This window comes from Oncorhynchus keta, chromosome 25, assembly GCF_023373465.1.
Source record: "Oncorhynchus keta strain PuntledgeMale-10-30-2019 chromosome 25, Oket_V2, whole genome shotgun sequence".
Taxonomy (NCBI): domain Eukaryota; kingdom Metazoa; phylum Chordata; class Actinopteri; order Salmoniformes; family Salmonidae; genus Oncorhynchus; species Oncorhynchus keta.
Genome location: NC_068445.1, coordinates 32,568,824 through 32,594,630, shown reverse-complemented (window position 1 = coordinate 32,594,630; position 25,807 = coordinate 32,568,824). Strand labels below are relative to the sequence as shown.

Below are 25,807 nucleotides of genomic sequence, written 5' to 3'. Positions count from 1 at the left end.
AAAGAGCGAGAAAGAGAGGGGGGAAAGAGAGGGAGAGAGAGAGAGAGAGGGAAAGAGAGAGAGGGAAAGAGGGGGAAAGAGAGAGAGAGAGGGAGAGAGGGAAAGAGAGAGGGAGAGAAATGGAGGGAGAGAGTGAGTGAGGGTGGGAGAGAGGGATAGAGAGGGAGAGAGGGGGAAAGAGTGAGGAAGAGAGGGGGGAAAAGAGAGGGAGAGAGAGAGAGGGAAAGAGAGAGAGAGGGAAAGAGAGGGAAAGTGAGTGAGAGAGAGGGAAAGTGCGCGAGAGAGAGGGAAAGAGAGAGGTATAGAGAGAGGGAGTGTGAGAGTGAGAGTCACAACATCATTATCTCCTACTGTATCTGGGCCAAAACCTGCTTCTTTACCCTTTTTTCTTCCCTTGCTTCCTTTCTTCCTAGAAACAAGAGAGAGAAAGAGGTAACTCAGATGCTAAATGTACCCCTCCCAGGAAAATGCAGGAAGCCATTTAATGTTGCTCACATCTGCAAGCAATTCAGCAGAATAGTATATTAGCTGTGAGTGAGTTACGGCCGCGACGTGTCGGACGCTCTGACAGATGCTGCTAAGGAAGGGATAAAGAAGGGCACTTTGAGTGGTTCCTAGGTCAGAGTTCAGCCAGCATTAATGGCTTAAGTGAACCCCCTCGATCACAGAAAGCTGGAGGGAGCATATTTTTACAATAGAAAGAATCTGTGGAACAATTCTAATCTGAGAGGAAGAGGTAGGAAAGCCAATATCAGAGAAGCGAGGGAGGGGAGAGGAAGGAGGGGAGAGGGATGAGAGAGGAGCGAGGGAGGAGAAAGGTGCGAGGGATGAGAGGAAAGGAAAGGAAAAAGTGTGTCTGTTAGTCGGTGAGATGTGTGGCGAATGGGAAACTGGTTGGTGTCATAACTCAGGTGGAGATTGGTCTATGTGTGTACTACGTGGGGGAGGAGTAAGTTATGTTGCTCATATGACTTGTTGGACTACACAGAAAAACGTGATCCATCACTACTATGTTCTGTGGGCAAGGATGAAATTAGTTCTCAGGTGCTGGGTTTACAGCACAGATCAGAATAGATCTATTACTGTCTGATTGATCTGGCAAGAAGCAGGCCATGGTCAAACACATCAGCCATGCTTACAAATGTCACAATACTTTGGTACAGCACAACCTATAAAGTGAAACAAGAGACATGACTTGATCATATGTGGTAAACCAACTAATTTCGAAAGGATTGTCTTGGTTTGTCTGACGATGGATGTATGTGATTGTAGATACAGGGCATCGTTGTTCTGTCATGATTGGTTGTAAATCCTATGATATTGCATTAGCATAATGCAGCTCATACAGTAGGTAGAGACACTGTGCTGTGGAAGCAGGTATATTATAAAACTGAGGCATGGATGGTATATGGGTTAATATACAGTATGCATACACTGAGTGTACAAAACATTATAAGCTCCTGCTCTTTCCACGACATATACTGACATAGGTGAATCTGGCTGAATGCTATGATCTCTTATTGATGTAACCTGTTAAATCCATTTCAATCATGAAGGGAAGGAGACAGGTTAAATTTGGATTTTTAAGCCTTGAGATAAATGAGACATGGATTGTGTATGAGAGGGTGAATGGGCAAGACAAAATATTTAAGTGCCTTTGAATGTGGTATGGAAGTAGGTGCCAGGCGCACCGGTTTGTGTCATGAACTGCAACGCTGCTGGGTTTTTCATGCTCAAGAGTTTCCCGTCTGTATCAGGAATGGTCCACCCACCCAAACGACATCCAGCCAACTTGACACTTGACATTGGAATTAACATGGGCCTGCATCTCTATGGAATGTGTTGGACACCTTGTAGAGTCCAAGCCCCGACAAATTGAGGATGTTCTGAGGGAAGGGGGAGGTACAACTCAATATTAGGAAGGTGTTCATAAAGTTTTGTACACTCAGTCAGTGTATGTTGTTAAACTCAGGGAGGATTTATAATAGTGACAGAGATTCTGCAGTTCCATTCATAGGGTTAGAAGGAAACCTGGTAATCAGCCTCATCAGCACAGGAATGATCCAACAACATGAAATGATGTGACAGAAACCACAGTCAACACACACAAACCCTTGGACTCAAACACATTATCAGAATTTTGTTAGATGGATTATTTTCCCTTCACTTCTTCACCCTCTCCTCTCCTCTCCTCACATTTTATTTACCTCCCAATGTGTCACTGTTCCTATCCATGGAGACTAGCCTATTGAGTTGAGCCTGCCCTCCAGACAGCATGTTACACTCTCTCTCCCTCAAACACCACCAGAGAATGGCCGCCACCCAACTGCTCCCCTGGGGTCAGTCTCTGCTGGCTGCTGCAGTCTCTACTGGCTGCTGCTAGGGATCCAGTCACAGAACACATCCACTAATGGCCCAGTCGTGAGAATCCCTGTTTTAAAAAAGGAAAAGGAAACAGTTGTCCAGTGAGTTGCCTGCCTGCCAGGCTGGCCAGACTTAGCTAATCAAAGGGGTAAGTTATCGAACACTTGTTGATGGGGAGGAAAAGATCTAATCAACAAACTAGCATTTGACCACCAATAAATAATATTTTTTCTTTTTCAAAACTTCCACCAGAATCAGGAAATAAACTACACTCAACAAAAATATAAATGCAACATGTTGGTCCCCTGTTCCATGTTGGTCCCAGAATATGTCCATATGCACAAAATGCTTATTTCTCTCAAATGTTGTGCACAAATTTGTTTACATCCCTTTTAGTGAGCATTTCTCCTTTGCCAAGATAACCCTTCCACCTGACAGGTGTGGCATATCAAGAAGCTGATTAAACAACATTATCATTACACAGGTGAACCTTGTACTGGGAACAATAAAGGCCACTCTAAAATGTGCAGTTTTATCACACAACACAATGCTACAAATGTCTCAAGTTTTGAGGGAGCGTGCAACTGGCATGCTAACTGCAGGAATGTCCAATAATGTTGTTGCCAGAAAATGTAATGTTAAATTCTCTACCATAAGCCGCCTCCAATGTCATTTTAGAGAATTTGGCAGTATGTTCAACCGGCCTCACAACTGCAGACCATGTGTAACCCCCCCCAGCCTAGGACCTCCACATCCGGCTTCTTCTGAGACCAGCCATCCGGAGGATAGCTGATGAAACTGAGGAGTATTTATGTCTGTAATAAAGCCCCTTTGTGGGCTTTATAAACTCATTCTGAGTGGCTGGGCCTTGCTCCCCAGTGGGTGAGCATGTGGTGTTGGAGTCATGCTTGGCCATGCAATCATGGGTGAACAGGGAGTACAGGAGGGGACTGAGCGTGCACCCCTGGGGAGCTCCAGTGTTGAGGATCAATGTGGCAGATGTGTTGCTACCTACCCTCACCACCTGGGGGCGGCCCGTCAGGAAGTCCAGGATCCAGTTGCAGATGGAGGTGTTTAGTCCCAGGATCCTTAGCTTGGTGATGAGCTTTGAGGGTACTGTGGTGTTGAACGCTAAGCTACAGTCAACAAATAGCATTCTCACATAAGTGTTCCTTTTGTCCAGATGGGAAAGAGCAGTGTGAAAAAATGGAATGCTTAGTTACTTGTTATTATGTGTGTGTGTGTGTGTGCGCCTCTGTGTGTGTGTGTGTGTGTGTGTGTGTGTGTGTGTGTGTGTGTGTGTGTGTGTGTGTGTGTGTGTGTGTGTGTGTGTGTGTGTGTGTGTGTGTGTGTGTGTGTGTGTGTGTGTGTGTGTGTGTACAATGAGTGTGTGTACAATGTGTGTGTGTGTGCTTGTGGCGTGTGTGTGTGTGCATGCTATCTCTCCATTCTCTGCCAACTCAGACTGGGTCACAGAAGACGGGAAACCAGAGTAATCCTAGTGAATTAGAAACAACATGGCTCTGGGGAGGTGTTAGTTATTCAGTGGGTTAGCTGGCCAGGAATGCTCTGTAGAGAGCATTGGATGGTATTCTGGTTTAACCCATCCCATCATCCTAACAATCAAGCTGGATTCAAGGGCTCTGAATGACCTCATTAAGGCCAGCTGGAGACCCAACACACTGGCTATACATGCAAACAAAATGCTAACGCGATGTGAGGACTGAGGTGTCTAACCCGCTAATGTTACACTAGTTAGCTAATGCAACATGAGGATGCTTGCTAGCTAATACAAGGCTGGTATAGCGATTGAGGGGGAACAGCTAGAGTTGGTCCAGAACCAGAAACCTTATTCATATGTGTGAGTCTGTCATTACTAGCTGTGTCGTGGTTGACCAAAGCATGTCAACAACCAGAGGCCCAAAACATGTTTTCTCTCCCAAACAATGAACAGAGGTGGTTCAAACACATCCTGTAGGTTAGAGCTGTAGGTGTTCGATGAGAAGTAGGATCATACCGTTATAAATCATTTTACAGTAGACGTAATGAAAAGAGCTGTATACTGTAAATCTAACTGCAATTTTGTCAAACAAATATTAGTTCTAGGATTTCTAACCGTGTCATCTGCCTCGTGCTTGTTCATCTTCTGATGAGGAGTTGGAAGTATCAAAGCTGGCCATGGAAGCCCTCAAATGACTTTGAATTGACGAAATAAAACACAAGGGAAATATTTGCCAAAGCCACTTTGATTTACTCACAGCTTTGACTATTTTTTCAGCTACATATACAGAAACTATGTCATAAAAGTAATGATAATAATGTTGCATAATAATACCCAATAATATATTAACCCTTTACACTCGTGAGAATTGGCTAATATGGATAAGGCTAAATGTAAATGTTTTTTTACAGTATAAATATGAAAAGCATACGCATAACCATGGTAGCATTTGAATTGAAACGGAACAGATTGGAAATAATGGGAAAGTGATTAGACCAACGGTGAGGACGCAACAGTTTATCTGACACAAGACTGAATCCAAATATTACACTGTTTATTCTATGTGCATTTTACATTTACTATACTTTTTGCCTCATTTGTTGAAAGCGAAATCACAAAAACTGTCCTTTATAAATCACAATCTGGGTCAGGTAGGCATAATTTGAATGCCTGTTATATTTCCAACATGACTAGCTAAGTTACAAAAAAATGGCATTACAGTGTTAGACTTTCACAATGCAATTCAGGGAAACAGATTATAATTGTAGTGCGCAAAAAAAGGAGTTATGATTCCATTCAGATGTGTGTGCCGCGGCAAATTTTCTTCACAATAGGCACACAGGCTCATTCTGTTCAGACCAACCCAGGGTATGACCCCATGTCATCTGGTAAATGTACATCTAACAGACTCATTCTGTTCAGAACAACCCAGGGTATGACCCCATGTCATCTGGTAACTGTACATCTAACAGACTCATTCTGTTCAGAACAACCCAGGGTATGACACCATGTCACCTGGTAACTGTACATCTAACAGACTCATTCTGTTCAGAACAACCCAGGGTATAACACCATGTCACCTGGTAACTGTACATCTAACAGACTCATTCTGTTCAGAACAACCCAGGGTATAACACCATGTCACCTGGTAACTGTACATCTAACAGACTCATTCTGTTCAGAACAACCCAGGGTATAACACCATGTCATCTGGTAACTGTACATCTAACAGACTCATTCTGTTCAGAACAACCCATCTTATAGTTGTACATCAAACATAGTGAGCATAAATGCTGACACTATATGATATGATATCGAAATGTGTCGCTCACATTTGGCTTGCTTGTATGATATCAGAGTGGTGTTCAGTGGTAATCCTCAATGTCTTTCAAAATACATTGTTTTTCCATCTTTCAAAATGCATCGCTCTGAGTCCTCTTCATTTACAGATTTTACCTCAATCAGACAACAAAAAGTTGCCCAATTACCGGGAGGATGGGGGCAACTTCTTGTCGTGCGATGTGTTCAAGTTCAGATCGGCTGTCAGTCAAAACCCATACAGCGCTGTGAAGCGCAGAGCCAGAGAACTGACGTCATGGGGCGGCAGGGTATCCTAGTGGTTAGAGCGTTGGACTAGTAACCGGAAGGTTGCAAGTTCAAATCCCTGAGCTGACAAGTTACAAATCTGTCATTCTGCCCCTGAACAGGCAGTTAACCCACTGTTCCTAGGCCATCATTGAAAATAAGAATTTGTTCTTAACTGACTTACCTGGTTAAATATATATATTTTTTTAAATGTACAGCACGTTACTGTATAGCCACTGTGTTACAATTTAGGCGTTTATCATTGTCCAAATCTGCCATTTTCAACCCGTATATGGTACGAGTGTGAAGAGCTACCTGACTTAGTTTTCCCCCTTTCTAAACACATAATGTTTCCACGTTTTTATTCATTGTTGTGTTTCGTATTGTGCGTAACCCACTGGGCAAAAACTGGTTGAATCAATGTTGTTTCCATATAATTTCAACAACAATAATCTATGTCATGACTTTGAATCAACATGGAAAACTGTTTGGATTTGAAAAAAGTAATCAACATGGCAGCCACATTTTTTCCAACATCCAATAACATGGTGACATTTTTTGTTGATGTCACATTAACTTCACGTTAGCTGACAACTCAACCAAATGTAAACGCTAAAGGAAATATGTTTTCCAGATAACATTACAGTTGATATTCGGCTGGGCTCGGCTGAGATTGAGTCAATATCTAATTTAATCCACCCTGAACCCACCCGCTTGTTCTTGCCTAATTGGATTCAGGTTTCTTTGAATTATATACTGCGTTATGCAGTGTACTGAGGAGACCAGCCATTACCAACCAGGGGACAACGCTCTGAGGAGTCCCAACCTGGCACTCTGTTTCTGGGGTGTACTTTCCAGTGCCGCTGCCCTTCAAAGGCACCAGCCTTGGCTTTGGCTTGATGGGCACTGGAATAGCAGGTGTTGATTTTAGGGCCTGACAAAAACAATAAGCTGTCCCTGCCCTGCACGGTGACCCAAAATAAACAGGGTACTGGCGCGGACGGTTCGGGCTCTGAGAGCTAAGGGGTCCTCACCAAGCCCAGAGAATGAAGAGCTGTTACTAGGAAGGAAATTAGTTCAGCTAAATCTTCCCTTTTTTACGTCACACACCTTTCCAACCAAAACGTATTTATCACTAAACCATTGCAAGGAAGTTTCATTTCCTTGTCCGCTTTCTATCAGGATCCCAGTTATGAAAGGTCTTGATCGATGAAAAAGTACTATGTCAACTCCATCCTTCCATATCTGTGGTTAGAGAGGTAAATAAGTCATTTGTTTGTAATCTCCAGTATTAGGACAGATGGTACTGCATATTTTCTCTATTATTTTCTGTTTGTGTGGGTGGAAAATAGCTTTTAAATCCCAAATGCAGTGTTTTCTGCCACTTTCATCAAGCTCATCACGTTTGATCTGCAAGTGTGAGCTAAGTGGTTGGTGTGGATAGCCCTGACTCAACTCCACCCACAAGGATGATGATGAATATAAGACATCTGGAGTCAGCAGGGCGCTGTGTGTGTGTGTTCATGCATGTGTGTGTGTGTCTGAGAGAGAGGGAGTGAAAGATACAGAGATAGAGAGGGAGTGAGCCAGCGAGCAGGCGGGGGAGGGCAGGCAAGGTTCGTTAAGGTGTCACTGAGACACTGCTTCTTTTATTTTCTCTCCTCCTACACACGTTTACATTCGGCTGATGAGCCAACTGTGACACACTACAAGAAGGAAGGAGAAAGAGAGAGCATCAAAATCAGATTAAAGAGAGAGAGAGAGACCACATCAACAAAAATGGAAGTGATCTGTCAAGTGATCTGTCAAAGCCTGGGTCTGTACATTGTCAATGGTAGGTTACAGGGGGGACTCTTTGGAGAGATTCACCTATTGCTCACCTCTTGGCCACAGCACAGTAGACTATATGATAACAGACATTGAGCCTTTCTCTCTCAGCTCATTCACTGTCAAGCCACTATCACCTCTGTCTGATCACAGCCATGTTACGTTGTTCCTGAAAAGAACAGACATGGAAACAACCAGACATTCACAGCCCAGTCAGCTGTACCACATCAGACGTTCACAGCCCAGTCAGCTGTACCAGATCAGAAATTCACAGCCCAGTCAGCTGTACCAGATGACATTCACAGCCCAGTCAGCTGTACCAGATCAGACATTCACAGCCCAGTCAGCTGTACCAGATGACGTTCACAGCCCAGTCAGCTGTACCAGATCAACATTCACAGCCCAGTCAGCTGTACCACATCAGACATTCACAGCCCAGTCAGCTGTACCACATCAGACATTCACAGCCCAGTCAGCTGTACCACATCAGACATTCACAGCCCAGTCAGCTGTACCAGATCAGACGTTCACAGCCCAGTCAGCTGTACCAGATCAGACATTCACAGCCCAGTCAGCTGTACCACATCACATTCACAGCCCAGTCAGCTGTACCAGATAACATTCACAGCCCAGTCAGCTGTACCAGATCAGACATTCACAGCCCAGTCAGCTGTACCAGATCGAACATTCACAGCCCAGTCAGCTGTACCAGATCAGCGTTCACAGCCCAGTCAGCTGTACCAGATCAGACATTCACAGCCCAGTCAGCTGTACCAGATCAGACATTCACAGCCCAGTCAGCTGTACCAGATCAACGTTCACAGCCCAGTCAGCTGTACCAGATCACATTCACAGCCCAGTCAGCTGTACCACATCAACATTCAAGCCCAGTCAGCTGTACCACATCAGACATTCACAGCCCAGTCAACTGTACCACATCAGACATTCACAGCCCAGTCAGCTGTACCACATCAGACATTCACAGCCCAGTCAGCTGTACCACATCAACATTCACAGCCCAGTCAGCTGTACCACATCAGACATTCACAGCCCAGTCAGCTGTACCACATCAGACATTCACAGCCCAGTCAGCTGTACCACATCAGACATTCACAGCCCAGTCAGCTATACCACATCAGACATTCACAGCCCAGTCAGCTGTACCACATCAGACATTCACAGCCCAGTCAGCTGTACCACATCAGACATTCACAGCCCAGTCAGCTGTACCACATCAGACGTTCACAGCCCAGTCAGCTGTACCACATCAGACATTCACAGCCCAGTCAGCTATACCACATCAGACATTCACAGCCCAGTCAGCTGTACCACATCAGACGTTCACAGCCCAGTCAGCTGTACCAGATCAGAAATTCACAGCCCAGTCAGCTGTAACAGATCAGAAATTCACAGCCCAGTCAGCTGTACCAGATCAGAAATTCACAGCCCAGTCAGCTGTACCAGATCAGACGTTCACAGCCCAGTCAGCTGTACCACATCAGACATTCACAGCCCAGTCAGCTGTACCAGATCAGACATTCACAGCCCAGTCAGCTGTACCACATCAGACATTCACAGCCCAGTCAGCTGTACCACATCAGACGTTCACAGCCCAGTCAGCTGTACCAGATCAGACATTCACAGCCCAGTCAGCTGTACCAGATCAGAAATTCACAGCCCAGTCAGCTGTACCAGATCAGACATTCACAGCCCAGTCAGCTGTACCAGATCAGACATTCACAGCCCAGTCAGCTGTACCAGATCAGACATTCACAGCCCAGTCAGCTGTACCACATCAGACGTTCACAGCCCAGTCAGCTGTACCAGATCAGAAATTCATACAGATGGGCCCAAAACAGTACAGAAGAATACCAGAAAGCAACCAGTAACCAAAATATCCAAACACTCTTAGATAACTTTCTGGATACCACATTCACTCACAATAAAGAAGGCATCAATCTAGCAGTAAAGAACATTAACAATACATTCAGGAAAACCGCAAAAAAAAGCACAATTAAAATGAATAAAAAGCAAAAAAGACAGACAACTGGTTTGATGCAGATTGTAAAATTATAAAGAAAAAACCTGTAACACTCAAACCAAAAGCACAGAGACCCAATTAATGGTGAATTACTTATTCATTACTGTGAGACTTTAAAACTCTATAAACGTACACTCAGAACCAAAAAAATCACAGAACAACAGCAAGCAGCTACACAACAGCAAGCAGCTACACAACAGCAAGCAGCTACACAACAGCAAGCAGCTACACAACAGCAAGCAGCTACACAACAGCAAGCAGCTGCAACTCATTGAGGAGTCCATAAACACAAACAACTTCTGGCGAAAGTGTAAGAAACTAAAAAAATCTAAACGAGGGATAAGCAATACAAAATGGTGACATATGGACAACCCATTTTAAAACACTCTACAACACCGTTCAAATGGACAAAAACGCAGAGCAATGCCGAATACATTAGAAGTTGAATGTATTAGAAAATGTAATTAAGGACAATCTAAATCCATAGGAGTCTCCAATTATTGACCAGGGGCTCTATTTAGACCCTCAAAAAAAAAAAAAAAAAAAAAATGCGGACCTGATGGCAACCTAAATGAGATGCTCAAACTCACTAGTGCAAAATGTGTAGGTTATTTCCTTGACATCTGGAATCAAGGACTCATAACCCCAATCTTTAGGAACAGGTATTTGTTTGAACAGTAACCTGGGGAAGGTTTTCTGGAGTATTATACATGTAAAAGTTCTAAACTTCTTTAATAAGCACAATCTGTTGAGTAAAAGCCAAATTGGATTTATACCAAAATATTGCACGACCGATCATATTTACACCCTACACACCCTGATAGATAAACATGTCCACCAAAATAATACCAAAATGTACGCTTGCTTTATCGACTTCCAAAAACCATTTTAATTTTTTGGGCATAAAGGGACTGTCATACAAAGTTATTGAAAGTGGTGTAGGGAGTAAAGCAATTGACAACGTCTAAATTGTTAAGAAAAAACATAATTATTTTACCAGGGGCGGGGCTTTCACCAGGGTTGCAATCTGAGCCCTGCACTCTTCAATATTTACATCAACGAATTGACTGCTTTTCTAGAAAAATCCTCAGCCCCTGGTGTTAGTCTCCACAATTCAGAGGTTAAATGCCTGCTCTTCGCAGTTGACCAATGCCTGCTGTCTGTAGCTGGGTGCGTAATTGGCGGCAGAGAAGTCAGGTGCAGGAGAACAGAACTGGGTAATAACCAGATAATTATTAAGCAAAACCAACAGCATCCAGAACAACAACATAAATAGGCACAAAAAATATCCCAGCCTCGGACGCGTCCACCTCCACTATGAACGCCAAATAGGGATCCGGATGGGCCAGCACAGGAGCCGAGGTAAACAGAGCCTTCAGGTGACCAAAAGCCCTGTCCGCCTCAGCCGAACACTGCAAATGTACCGGTCCCCCCTTCAGCAGTGAGGTAATGGGAGCCGCAACCTGACCAAAACCCGGGATAAATATCCGGTAGTAATTGGCAAACCCTAGAAACCGCTGCACTTCCTTTACCATGGTGGGAGTTGGCCAATTACAAACGGCTGAAATGCGGTCACTCTCCATCTCCACCCCCGAGGTGGAAATGCGATCCCCATGAAAGGAGACGGAGAGCTGGAAGAACAGGCATTTCTCAGCCTTGATGTACAGGTCATGCTCCAACAACCGACCAAGCACCCTGCGCACCAGGGACACATGCTCGGCGTGTGTAGCGGAGTATACCAGAATGTCATCAATATACACCACTACACCCTGCCCATGCAGTTCCCTGAAAATTTTGTCTACAAAGGCTTGGAAGACTGATGGAGCATTCATCAACCCGTACGGCATGACGAGGTACTCATAATGCCCGGAGGTCGTACTGAACGCTGTCTTCCACTCGTCTCACTACCGGGTACGCATCAGGTTGTAAGCGCTCCTGAGATCTTGTTTGGTGAAGAAACGCGCACCGTGCATTGACTCAATCGCTATGGTGATGAGCGGTAGCGGGTAACTGTACCTCACCGTGATCTGGTTTAGACCTCGATAGTCAATACACGGGCGCAGACCTCACTCCTTATTTTTCACAAAATAGAAACTCGAGGAGGCAGGTGAAGTGGAGGACCGAATGTAGCCCTGACGCAGGGATTCGGAGACATATGTTTCCATAGCCGCCATCTCCGCCTGTGAGAGGGGATACACGTGACTCCTGGGAAGTGCAGCGTCTACCAGGAGATGTATCTCCCCGTTGATGGGGTGGTAATTGAGTCGCCTTCTTTTTTGAGAAGGCAAGAGCCAAATCGACATATTCAGGGGGAATGCGCACGGTGGAGACCTGGTCTGGACTTTCCACCTTAGTAGCATCAACGGATACCCCTAAACACCTTCCCGAGCACTCTAGGGACCACCCCTTGAGAGTCCTCAGTTGCCAAGAAACAGTGGTGTCATGACAAGCTAACCAGGGTAGGCCTAGCACCACAGGAGACACAGGATAGTCAATGAGGAAGAGACTGATTCTCTCCCTGCGTCACCATACCCAGAGGAGCGGTGGCATCCCTTATCAACCCTGACTCTAATGGTCGACTGTCTAAGGCGTGAACGGGGAAGGGCACAGCCACGGGAACAATGGGGATCCCTAAACTAAGGGCGAACGATCTGCCTATAAACTTCCTAGCCGTGCCTGAATCAATGAGCCTCTTATGCTGGGAATGCGGGGAAAACTCAGGAAAAGTAATATACCAAAAACATGTGTGCAACAGAGGGCTCTGGGTGAGAATGGTGCCGGGATGACGCCACAGTGTCCTGCCTGCTGCCTCGATCCCCAGAGGAACCAACCGGGCACCGACCAACAGTGTGACCTCTGCAGCCACAGATGGTGCACGAGCCGGAACCTCCTCCAGTCTCCCTACGCACGATACTTCGCAGCTCCATGGGCACCGGAGCTGCGGTGCTGGGGGATGGAGCCGACAGAACCCGATCTGGACGTCCGCGGGTAGCCAGCAGGTTATCCAGCCAAATGGACAGGTCCACCAGCTGGTCGAAGGTGTCCCTGCAGGCCAACTCCCGACGGACGTCTTCGCGCAGACTGCAGCGATAGTGGTTGATCAGGGCCCTATCGTTCCATCCCGCACCGGCGGCCAGGGTTCGAAAATCCATGTCGAACTCCTGGGCGCTCCTCGTCCCCTGCCTCAGATGAGAGGTCCAGCACCGCATCTCCTTCTGGTCCAGCGCCGCATCTCCTTCTCCCCACACCTTGTTGGCCAACTCCAAGGCTTTCCCAGAGAGGTACGAGACGAGGGCGGACAACTTCTCACGACATGAAGGAGCCTGGTGGACGGTTGCCAGGTAGAGGTCAAGCTGCAACAGGAAGCCCTGGCAGCGTGCAGCCGTCCCATCATACTCCCGGGGAAGGGCGAAACAAATCCCACTGGGACCGGGTGAAGGGGGTGTGGGGAGTAGTGGGGGAGACCCCGGTTGTGCTTGCGGAGGTGCTGGAGGAACTCCCTGTCTCTCCCAGCGGTCCATAGTTTGGACAGAGTGGTCTATGGCGGCGCCGAGATAGTGGAGCATCGCCGCGTGCTCCCGGACGCGCTCCTCTACCCCTATTCCAGGGGCACCTGCTCCTGCTGACTCCATATGTTGCGGTGTGGGATTCTGTAGCTGGGTGCGTTATTGGCGGCAGAGAAGTCAGGCGCACGAGAGCAGAACTGGGTAATAACCAGAGATGTATTAAGCAAAACCAACAGCATCCAGAACAACAGGGGAACGTGCACAAGCACTACAATAAACAATCCCATACAAAGACATGGGGGGGAACAGAGGGTTAAATACACAACAAGTAAATGAGGGAATTGAAACCAGGTGTGGAAAGACAAAACAAATGGAAAATGAAATGTGGATAGACAATGGCTAGAAGACCGGCGATGCAGAGCGCCGCCCGAACAAGGAGAGGACCCTACTTCGGCGGAAGTCATGACACTTTCACCCACAGCACATGGCCTACAGCAAAGCCTCGACCTGCAAGAGCAGTATTGCCAGACCTGGGCCCTGGCAGTAGAACCCAAAAATACTAAAATTATGATTTTCCAGAGAAGATCCAGATCTCAAGGAATTTGACAAAAGTTCTTAATTGGTACAAAATATATAGAGTACTGTACACTAAAATTACATAGGTTTAAAAATAAGCTCAATTGGACACCTTGATGATGCGGTGAATGTATTGAGAGAGAAAGCATGCAGAGCATTCTACGCCATTCAAAATTCAAACTGAAATACTTACTAAAATTGGCTAAAATTAATTCAATGTGTCATTCAACCAATTGCACTTCATGACAGTGAGGTGTGTTCACTGGCAAAACAAGATTTCACCAAATGGGACAAACACCCCATTGAAATCCTGCATGAGGAGTTCTGTAAGATTCTCCTACTGTACATGTCCAGAGGAAAACTACAAACAATGCATGCAGGGCAGAATTAGGCCAATATCCACTAATATGAAAAACTAAAAAAAGAGCAATTAAGTTTTGGAAACATAAAATACAGTGACCCCCTCTCATATCATTGCAGAGCCTTGCAATGCCAAGAACTGAGCAAAGAAGAGTCCCCTCATCCAGCTGGTGCTGGAGCTGAGTTCACAAACCTGTTCTACTAACACACTGTAGCCTCAGGACCAGAACATCCAATCAATCTGAGTAAACCAAATTACAAGACAGTCAAAACAAAACTACATTGATTATTGGGACACACAAGCACAAAGCAAAATGCAGTGCTATCTGGCCCTAAATCGACAGTACACCATCGCTAACTATTTGACCATGGTTACTGATCAAAACTTTAGGAAAACCTTGACAAAGTACAGGCTCAGTGGCACAGCCTTGCCATTGAGAAGGGTAGACACAGGAAAACCTGCCTCCCTGTAGAGGAAAAGCTGTGCAACCACTGCACAACAGCAGAACCTGGCATAGAGCTGCATTTCCTGTAAAAAATATAAAACAATTAGTGTCATTTCAAACCCAAATTTGAAACCCTTATTCGAGAGAATATACCCTGCACAGCTTTGCCCTGCTCTGCTCTGCCCTGTTCGGCCCTGCTCTGCCCTGTTCGGCCCTGCTCTGCCCTCTTCTGCCCTGCCATGCTCTACCCTGTTCTGCCCTGCTCTGCCTTGTTCTGCCTTGCTTTGCCCTGCCATAATCTGCCCTATTCTGGCCTGTTCTGCTCTTCCGTGCTCTGCTCTGTTTTGCTCTGTTCTGCTCTTCTCTAAATTGTTATTAGAGCGACTGCAGACCAAGACTTTGAGACAGATCCAGGAAATATGTGTGTAAATGCTCATTTTAGTGTGTGTGTGTGTTGTGTGTTCAAAGAGGAGAGGAAAACAGCAAAGGAGAAGGGCCACATCTAGAGCGGGGGGATAGATAAATGTATAAATAGTAAGAAAGAGAGCGATAGATCAGGGTAAGGAGATGACAGATCCCAAATGGCAGCCAGGGATACGCTTGACTTCATCTCATCTGCTGGGGAATGATGCTCAGATGACACAAAATGTTGCCCAGAGGACCCATTACTGGAGGTCTCACAGGAGGCTGGGTTGGAAGGAATTGGGCAGGAAGAGTTTTGTCATTTGAGAAGTATATTTGATTTTCTTCTTCTGTGGAGAAAAGTAATAAGATATGAGGTGCAATGTGTTAAAAGGGTAAAGAGGCTCTCTTTCCAACATCGGGTTGAGACATGAGAACACACAATGTATTTTTAACTCTATTCTGTGGTAGTGATGGATGCTACTGTGACATGACCCCTGTTTAACCCTTTTACAGGAGAAACCACCTGGTGCACAGACACCACACCATCCAGTCACACACATGCACACACACAGTCCCAAACAGTCTCACACACACACAGCCTCACACACACACACACACACACACACACACACACACACACACACACACACACACACACACACACACACACACACACACACACACACACACAGGTCTTCCGCTGCATCAGCACTTAATAAAAGCAGAAGTTGTCATACTGTTTCTGATTTTCAGAATACATTTTGTTAAGGGACAAATCCGGTTCCGTACTAATCTTCACCAGGTGCTAGTGGAATCAGAGCTCTGCCTCTCAAGTTTTAAGTGAGGTTTTACTCTTGCTTCAATTTGCAATTATTGTCCTTCTCATTTTCACAGCTGGCTATTTTATAAAGCAATCCTGCGTAAGTGCCCTAGCACACACGCAGACACACACACACATACACAGACATACACACAATCGAAGATGAAATGTAACACTCCTCTGTGATGATGCAAACATATACTGATGTGGCAGTCATTTGAAAGAAGGAAAATGATGTGTTTGTGTTTTTAAATGTATTAAAATAAGATGTAGTATGTCTAAGGATCCCGTGTGTCTGTGCTTCTGTTCTCCAGCCTCCACCATCGCCGAGAATGGACGAAGAACATGCCTGAAACTCAAAGTCTTTGTCCGACCATCAAGTAAGTCTCTCCAGCTGCAACAGAAACACGGAACCTGTTTAACACTGATGTTGTGTTTCCACTACTCTCAGTGACGCAGGGCAGTGGGTAGCCAAGCAGTTAGAGCATTGGGCCAGTAACCGAAAGGTCTCTGGTTTGAATCCCCCAATTAGGTGAAAAATCTGTTGATGTGCCGTCAAGCAAGGCACTTAACCCTAATTGCTCTGCATTAGAGTGTCTGCTAAAATGCTGAATTCCTTCTGAATGATTCTTGCTCTCTGTTGAACATGTCAGTTTCATATCTCATGACAGCTCCTATATTGTTTCTATCCAAAGACAAGTGAAGGAATGAACGATTTGAAAGAAGTGAATTGCACATGTCTTGTGAATGTTGTCATGAGCTTGGGGCTTGGGGCTTGGGACCTTTGTTTAAAGGGGTTGGGGGAGTTTATTATCTCTAATCATCCCTATCATCTCTATTTCTATCTCTAGACAGCTGTGTGAAAACTATAGGTGTACATGACCGTGTTTTTGACGTAAACGACAAAGTAGACAATTCATTAGAACCCCGAGGTTAGTATGGCTTTCTGCATTATTTTATGACTTTATTTTTTAACAAATGCCCTCTTGACCTGTGTGTGTCCCATTGGGACACACACATCCCTCCCCCTCTCTCTTTCTCTATGTTTCTCCACTGATTGGCCCATCTGTCCTCTCCCAGCATGGTTGACTGTCATGTTAGAACGCTTTTTCTGCATCTGCCATGTTGTTGTGTTGTGTTGCTAGTTGTGTTTTGCCGGTGATGTGGTCTATGTTTGCATGTGTCATACGCAGTGCTTGACTCGGGCAGGAGCTCACCAGAGCTGAGTACCGGCACCTCAAATGTTCTACTGCTTGAGCTTCTGTACCGCCACCCAAAATGAGTACCAGTACCTATTTTAGTCTAAGTCAAGCCCTGGTCATGCGTCATACATGGCAGTACCTGGTTAAATCATCATGTCTAATGTCAGAATATAACATAGGCTATTTATGTCAGAACAAAAATAATGTTTTTGCCTGCTCTACTATAGATCCTAGATTCAATGTACTCCTCCATTTGACTTTAATATACGTATATTTCTCAATTCATACCACATATAATGTAGCCTGTGTTTCATACCACGTGTACTGTAGGCTGTTTCATAACATATGTTGTGTTACACATAGGTTCACTCTGAAAAACGTTATATTTTACATTAGCATATGTCAATAGAGCCCATTAATGCTGAAGTCTAATGAAATTCAAACCATTGCTTCTAGTGGCTTTTCATTTTGTCTTCATTTCAATTGACTCTTTTCTACCCCTTATTCTACCCTTCCTCCTACCCTTATTCCTCCCTTTATTGTACCCTTATTTTACCATTTATTCTACCCTTATTCTACCATTTGATCTACCCTTATTCTACCCTGTACCCTACCCTTTATGCTACCCATATTCTACACTCTATCCTACCCTTTTTTCTATCCTTCTTTCTACCTTTATTCTTCCCTTTATTCTACCCTTCATCCTGCCCTTTATTCCATCCGTATTCCACCCTTTATTCTACCCTTAATTCTACCCTTTATTCTACCCTTATTCTACCCTTTATTCTACCCTTTATTATACCCTTATTCTACCCTTTATTCTCCCATTTATTCTACCCTTTATTATACCCTTCAACCTACCCAAATTCTGCCCTTTATTCTACCGTTATTATGTCCTTATTCTACCATTTGATCTACCCTTATGCTACCCTTTATTCCACCATTATTCTACCATTTATTCTACACTTTATTCTACCCATTAATCCACCCTTATTCTACCCATTACCCTGCCCTTTATTTGACCATTTATTCTACTCTTATGCTGCACTTTATTCTAACCTTTATTCTACACTTTAGTCTGCCCTTTAATCCACCCGTATTCTACCCTTATTCGACCCTTTATTTTAACCTTTAATCTACTCTTATTCAACCCTTTATTCTACATGTTATTCCACCATTTCTACCCCTATTCTACCCTTTATTCCACCATTTCTACCCTTTATTCCACCCTTATTCTACCCTTTTCAGAACATAGGCTATATTATTGTAGCATGCTCATGTTTCTAACCTGATGTCAACTATCTGCATCCTCTCTTTCATGCTTACATGACTGTCTAATTCCTGCTCTGTTTTACCAAGGAGACCAAACACACATGCACTGACTCTGAGTAACATATTAGTCATTTCAAACAGAGTTTTAGGAATAATATTTGTCATCGCATTAGCAATTACAGTTTTCTCGCAGTTGGAGAACATTACATTTTCCAAATTTATTCATGGAAGCCGTTCACCATACCCTGATGATCAGGATTTATCACTAGCTGTCACCTCATCTGACACACACACACACACACACACACACACACACACACACACACACACACACACACACACACACACACACACACACACACACACACACACACACACACACACACACACACACACACACACACACACACACACACACACACACACTCTCTCTCGCTCTCTCTCACACACACATACACACGCTCTCTTTCTCACACGCACATACACACGCGTTCTCTCTCTCCCTCTCCCTCTCCCTCTCTCACACACACACACACACACACACACACACACACACACACACACACACACACACACACACACACACACACACACACACACACACACACACACACACACACATACACGCACACACTTTCTCTCTCTCTCTTTCTTTTTCTCTCTCACACAAACACACACCTCCTTGGCAGTTCAAGCTTGGGGGGTTGCATTTTGATTTATTAAGGTCAGAGCCCTAGACTATCTCCACCTTCCTGTCTGCCCATCTGTCCGTCTGTCTGTCTGTCTGCCTGCCTGCCATCCCAAACCTTTGCATCTTTACCTTCTGTCTAACTCTCTTCCTCTATCTATCTCAGCCCCACCCCATCCTCATTATCACTCTTTTTTTATCTGTGCCTGCATATTTCCCACCTTTGTGTGTGTGAGTGTGTGAGTGTGTGAGTGAGTGAGTGAGTGAGTGAGTGAGTGAGTGAGTGAGTGAGTGAGTGAGTGAGTGAGTGAGTGAGTGAGTGAGTGAGTGAGTGAGTGAGTGTATGGCCTAGCTTGCTCCCTCTGTCTGCTGTTAAACAGGCACATAGCTGCTCATTGATAACACTGTCTGCCAGTCAACCTGGGGAGCTCCTAACCATGCCTCTGAGCTCTACACTCTTACGAAAAAGGTTCTATCTAGAACATAAAAAAGAGTTATTCAGGTGTCCCCATGGGAGAACCCTCTGAAGAACACCTTTTGGTTCAAGGTAGAACTGTTTTTGTTCCAGGTAGAACCTTTTTGGGATTCCATGTTGAACCTTTTCCACAGAGGGTTCTACCTGGAATCCAAAATAGGTATACAACAAACCAAAAAGTGTTCTCCTATGAGGACACCTGCATAAACATTTTGGAACCATTTATTCTAATCATGTAGAGGATGGGACTCACCAAGCAGAGGGGACCTGCGGGCTGCCTCGCTGGTTGGTTGGCTGGTTGGCCGGCTGGTATGCTGCCTGGCTGGCTGGTTGGCTGATATGTAACAGAAGCAGTAGCAGTAACTTGTTATTTCATAATTTTATTGGGGATATGGGGATATAGCAATATCGGCATTCCAAATAAAATACTACAAAACATGTCACCAATGATCACCATTTTTTGCAATGTGTATGTGTTGATAATCTCGTTTTATGATTGATAGAAATATTCATTTTCTAAATTTTCTCTCCCTCCTCTAGATGATACAAGTCATGAGTCTGCCGAACCGTCCAGGAGTGACGCCACAAGCGCAGCCTCACACTTGCGGATAGCCAGTCCACTGCTGGCTGCACTGCTAATCTGCTTAGCAACACTCTTCACCTTATAGCGCCTCCCCCTGTCCTGGAAGGGAATTACACCCTGCGCGTCCTGAATCTACCCAATGATGAGGCTGGGGCTAGGGTGGGAGAATGGGCGGGTGTGGGGGGGGTATTGAGACTGGGCTTCTTAAGGAACACTATTTTTTCCAGATATTTAAGTGGTCTTTCTCCGTCAGTGAGTTTGAAAAAGTTGATGTTGGATGTGGAAGAAACTGTTTCCCCCTTAAAACTGTCAACTAAGATGCCAAATCTCTATTTTTTGACACTTAGTGATTCTTGTTTTCCCTTCTGACATCCCTTTACGTCATGCCGATTCATTGTACCACTCACATACACACATATACAGGTACACACACCTAAACACACTTTTACACGGACAGTTTTTCAATAGCTCTTTGGTAGGTTGTAAAGCAGCAATACACAGCAGGTCATGGTTGTTTTAGCTCTTATCTAGAAAAAAGGAACAGAGATGAGTAGTACTCACACCTCTCTCCTAGTCTTTAGACTCATCTCTTTCAGCATCAGGTGGATAAAGAGTCTGGGTCTTTGTTAGGTGTTACAGATAGTGGAACACCATGGAGTTATCAGTTGAGATACAGTGTAGAACATGTTTAGTAGGAGAGAAGAGGGCATGAGTGAGCTGAGTTGGTTGAAGTATTAAGTTCCCTGGCCTCTTTGATTAAGGTATGCTGTCATGTACCCTCTTTGTGTGTAGAGAGAATGGTTGGAGACTTTTGGCACGACACAAAGAAAAGACAAATAAAAACATTTAGTCCGTTGGGTGGATAAAAGTTCAAATATTTGGAAGATGACTCAATTTATGAGGGGCAGACAGGCAGGTAACTTTGGGCTTTATTCACTGACTTAATTAATATATAATTGCTCTTTCGTGTCGGGCAATGCTTTGTGAGTGATAACAATCTGAACCCTCACTGATGGCACTTTTGATTCAGTTTGTTATAAAACCTTTTCACTGAGTTTTACCTGACATACTCAGCCTTCTCTTGCTGATATTTTAAATGCCATCTATGATTATGGCAAAGACGTTTATCTATCAAAGTGGGGGAAGATTTGTGTTGTTCAAAGGTTATGTCAACAGTTTAGAGAAGAAAGCTCCTCTACCTCTGTGAAAGCTACCAACATTTGAAGAGGCTGCCTCTCTCACCATGTTACAAAACAGCCCTTTTTGAATATGAAATAATACCACTTCCCTACAAGGCAAATTTAGATTTTTCTTACAATTGCTTATCATTAGTTCACTTAGACGTGCTGTAGAGCTTGGCATATGGAATCTTCCCTCAGCATAGCTTTCTACCATACCCAGTAAGGAGGCACCGCCATCTAGGAAACAGTGTTGCTTTACTTTACCACTCATGTATAACCACAACTTCAACTATAACCTCGGATTCAAATGCTGTAGCTCCATTATAACAGGCTGCCTATTCCCCATTCATTTTACTACCGCATAATTCAATCTCATCATAATCAACTCACAATGATTATGTTAATAGAGAAAATCTCCTTTAACATCGAGGCGGAGCGCAGAGTAGTTTAGTTTGGCCATGTTTTGTATAGGCCCCCATTTATACATTGTACTGCTGTATAATGACATTCAACTTCCTTAGACTCACAAAGGATCAGATGGTAGATTAACATAGCTGGAGCGATTTGTAAATGGAAATGCTGTTATTCTGTTCTAACCCGGAGTAGGATGGACAGATACATTAATTAGGTGTGTTGATACAGGTCTGCTTTCACACAGAGACAGACAGACAGACAGACAGACAGACAGACAGACAGACAGACAGACAGACAGACAGACAGACAGACAGACAGACAGACAGACAGACAGACAGACAGACAGACAGACAGACAGACAGACAGACAGACAGACAGACAGACAGACAGACAGACAGACAGACAGTTGAGAGGTTGCATGCCTAGTTAACGGTCCTACTGTGACTCTTTAATGAGGTTCAAAATGACAGGCATGCAGACCTCATGTTTTGGAGTTCGGGGAGTTATTTCAGCTGTTAAAAATAGATGGTGGAAGGCCTGGGGGTTTTAAAGCGTCAGTGACCTTGCAGTTATAGAGGGCTGGAGAGTGAAGGAGATAGGGGAGAGAGAGAGAAAGAAAGAGTGAAAGAGATTGAAAGAAAGAAGTGTAGGAGGAAGGAAGTTGCATATATGACTGGAGTGCCTAACAAAAAATACCCAATGCAACCTTTTTAAAAACACTAGCTAAAAATGGAATACACACCCAAAGGCATCTTTTTTGTTTTGTTTTGATATATTTTTTGTTGTTGCTTTTTCGCAGCTGCCTTCTACAGTATATTCTTCTGCTGAAGGGTTGTGTGTGCTGTCGGCCATATTTGTTTTCGTACTATGGTAACAATGCTATTACTGTAGAATAGCAGCTCAGCTTTCGGGGTTAACAAGAGAGGACGCCATATAAAGGGCACTAATTTTCACCAGAACACCATAGGGGATGGGTGCCATGTTCAATCCCAGACTGTCATCGACATAACGTTATAGCCAACACTTTTTGGGGAAGTCCAGCTTCAATTCTATTTTATTATAATTACCCGTACTGCTCTTTATCATTATTGCTACTATTATTACCATGGTTTATTCTGTACACACGTTAACTTGGGAAATAAGGATCAACTTGTTAGCTGGATACCGTGTATCCTGAGGTAGTCAACCATATAACATGTAGTGTTAGATTAGTTACTGTTTTTGTACCTTTCTGGTGGACAAAGGAAAAATTAGACACTTCATTGTTAAAAACGGTATTATTGTTATTATTGTTATGATGACGATGATGATGATGATATTTATTATTAGCAAAAACTTGATGTAAATAGTGTTTGATATTAAAGTATTAATTTCATTCGTATGTCTTTTCTAAAAAACAAACAAATAATGAACACAGTAGAATCTCTGGATATTTGGGAGTGTACACGCCAATAACAGTGCATTGTGAACTGTCATTTTCAATGCCTACTGATGCTTTGAGAAACCTGTACACACATGTGCTTACCTGTGTACTTGTGCTTGTGTTCACTTGACTTCACCTTTGCATCTACGCGTGCCTGTGTACAGCAGGCTGGACTGAAAGCCAATGGGGGCCTCGCCTGTTACATAAATATGTTTCCAACCAACCAATCCACAGCCACCGTCACCACTTCATCACAAGGATCCATACAGAACAGACAGAGAGAATAGAATAGACGTGGACAAGATTAACAGTGTTTGTGCTTTTTCGCCTTCAATGTTTGATAGTATGTGGGCCAACCCAGAGATGGACTGTTGGTTGGCTTTTTATTGGAAGGATCTTGCCGTTTCATGCACATGGACTTGATAACGAAACATAAAATATGTTTTTCTTGTTGTTTTTTTTTCCTTTTGAACTTTTTTGAACGTTGGATTCTGTCTTTTTCTTCCCCACTGTCATGTTGTATGCTTTGCATCCCATTGAAATGAAGTCATCCAGTTGTGAGGCTGTGTTGCTACAGAAACAGATGACATGTACATAACACCAGCGCTTGTTAAGGAATTACAGAGGGGGTGGAGTTATAGATAGGGGCTGGGGTTACATAGGAGGGTGGGGTTATAGATAGGGGCTGGGGTTACATAGGAGGGTGGGGTTATAGATAGGGGCTGGGGTTACATAGGAGGGTGGGGTTATAGATAGGGGCTGGGGTTACATAGGAGGGTGGGGTTACATAGGAGGGTGAGGTTATAGATAGGGGCTGGGGTTACATAGAAGGGTGGGGTTACATAGGAGGGTGGGGTTATTGATAGGGGCTGGGGTTACATAGGAGGGTGGAGTTATAGATAGGGGCTGGGGTTACATAGGAGGGTGGGGTTACATAGGAGGGTTGGGTTATAGATAGGGGCTGGGGTTACATAGGAGGGTGGGGTTATATAAAGGGGCTGGGGTTACATAGGAGGGTGGGGTTACATAGGAGGGTGGGGTTATAGATAGGGGCTGGGGTTACATAGGAGGGTGGGGTTACATAGGAGGGTGAGGTTATAGATAGGGGCTGGGGTTACATAGGAGGGTGGGGTTACATAGGAGGGTGGGGTTATAGATAGGGGCTGGGGGTTACATAGGAGGGTGGGGTTACATAGGAGGGTGGAGTTATAGATAGGGTCTGGGGTTACATAGGAGGGTGGGGTTACATAGGAGGGTGGGGTTATAGATAGGGGCTGGGGTTACATAGGAGGGTGCAGACAGTCCATTCTGACTATTCATGCCCTCTTTAATGTGTGTGTGTGTGTGTGTGTGTGTGTGTGTGTGTGTGTGCGTGTGTGCGTGCGTGCGTGCGTGCGTGCGTGCGTGAGAGAGAGAGAGAGAGATTGAGCCTCCAAAATTGTGTCAGAGGGAGAGGTTGTGTGTGTTAACTCATTTGTCTGCATGCTTGTGTAAACAAGCATGTGTGAGAGTAAGTGTGTGTTATCAAATGCGTTTTACGCAAAAATGTGCATGAGCAAGTACTCTAGTGTGTGTGTGTGTGAGTTCGTGTCTCAATTACTATTGCCGCACTGAATGGGACGCGGCAACTTTCTTTGGCAACAAAGCGGTTTTCCCATGCCTTAGTCCTGAAACCTCTGCCATGCCAGAACAATCTGGGTTCAATACACCCCGTCACCCTCCCCCGCCGTGGAATGGGTGCTGGCGGCACAAAGGCTACCCTCCCTGTTTTGGAATTTGAATCCCCAGCCTCCTCACCATAGCCTAGTAGCCAGACCACATAGTATTTTAGCTTAGCTAAGTCACTACTTGGTTGGGGTAGAAGTTATCCATTGGCAAAGATCTAGGATCAGCTTACCCTCACCCTATCTAAACCTAAACCGTTAGGAGGGAAACGCTAAAACAATGGCTTGACTGATCTTAGATCAGACAGCATGGCAAACTTCTGCCTGCTCCTGTCACCAGCTCCCCGCGCATCGCCATGTCTTGAGAACCACTCATTTGTGTGTGCACCCAATCCCATTCTGCATACTCCTCTTGTGCTATTAACCACCCCCACCCCCTGCTCTCCCCCTCTCCTCTGGTCCTAATTGGGGGGCAGAAGTATTGACCGACCTGCTTTTTTCCAGTATATAAACAATAACGAGAAACTGACAAAATTATCAGAGGTCTGTATTTTGTATATACATGTCTGAGCAATTATGAATACTCTTAATAAAATGGAAATACATTGCTTTGATGTTTTGTTTTGATGTCCTTGTTTTTCATAGTTTTTTTGATACACTGGATGTGCATATATCCAGAACTCAATATGATAGGAGCATGGTAGGGATTGTATTGTAGATGGAAGCATACCGTTAACTCAGCATGACAGAGATGTATTGTAAATGGAATTGCAACTGATTGGGGAGCAGATGGAGTCAAGCTTTACCTAGTAAGGACCTCCTCATCAACACATTTAGAATCATCATATTTCTCTGCCAATTAAAGATGATTATGACTCATCCTCCCTCCTTCCCTCTGCTCCAAGTTTAAATGGGGTGGCAGGTAGTTTAGTGGTTAGAGCGTTGGAATAGTAACCAAAAGGTTGCAAGATTGA

At 44.5% G+C, this 25,807-nt stretch overlaps 1 protein-coding gene across 2 annotated transcripts in view; it reads left to right on the top strand.

Moving 5' to 3' along the window:
• The window catches only part of LOC118358541 (ephrin-A5), a 209,027-nt gene extending 185,900 nt beyond the window's left edge, over positions 1-23,127 (top strand). Inside the window, exons 3-5 of one of the 2 annotated variants that reach the window (XM_035736480.2) lie at positions 16,246-16,311; positions 16,783-16,863; positions 20,109-23,127. In XM_035736480.2, coding sequence (XP_035592373.2) covers positions 16,246-16,311; positions 16,783-16,863; positions 20,109-20,236 — 275 coding nt within the window. In that variant the 3' untranslated portion in view covers positions 20,237-23,127. The remainder of the gene's footprint in view (positions 1-16,245; positions 16,312-16,782; positions 16,864-20,108) is intronic. The other variant, XM_035736481.2, reaches the window with a different exon arrangement.
• Positions 23,128-25,807: the final 2,680 nt, after the last annotated feature.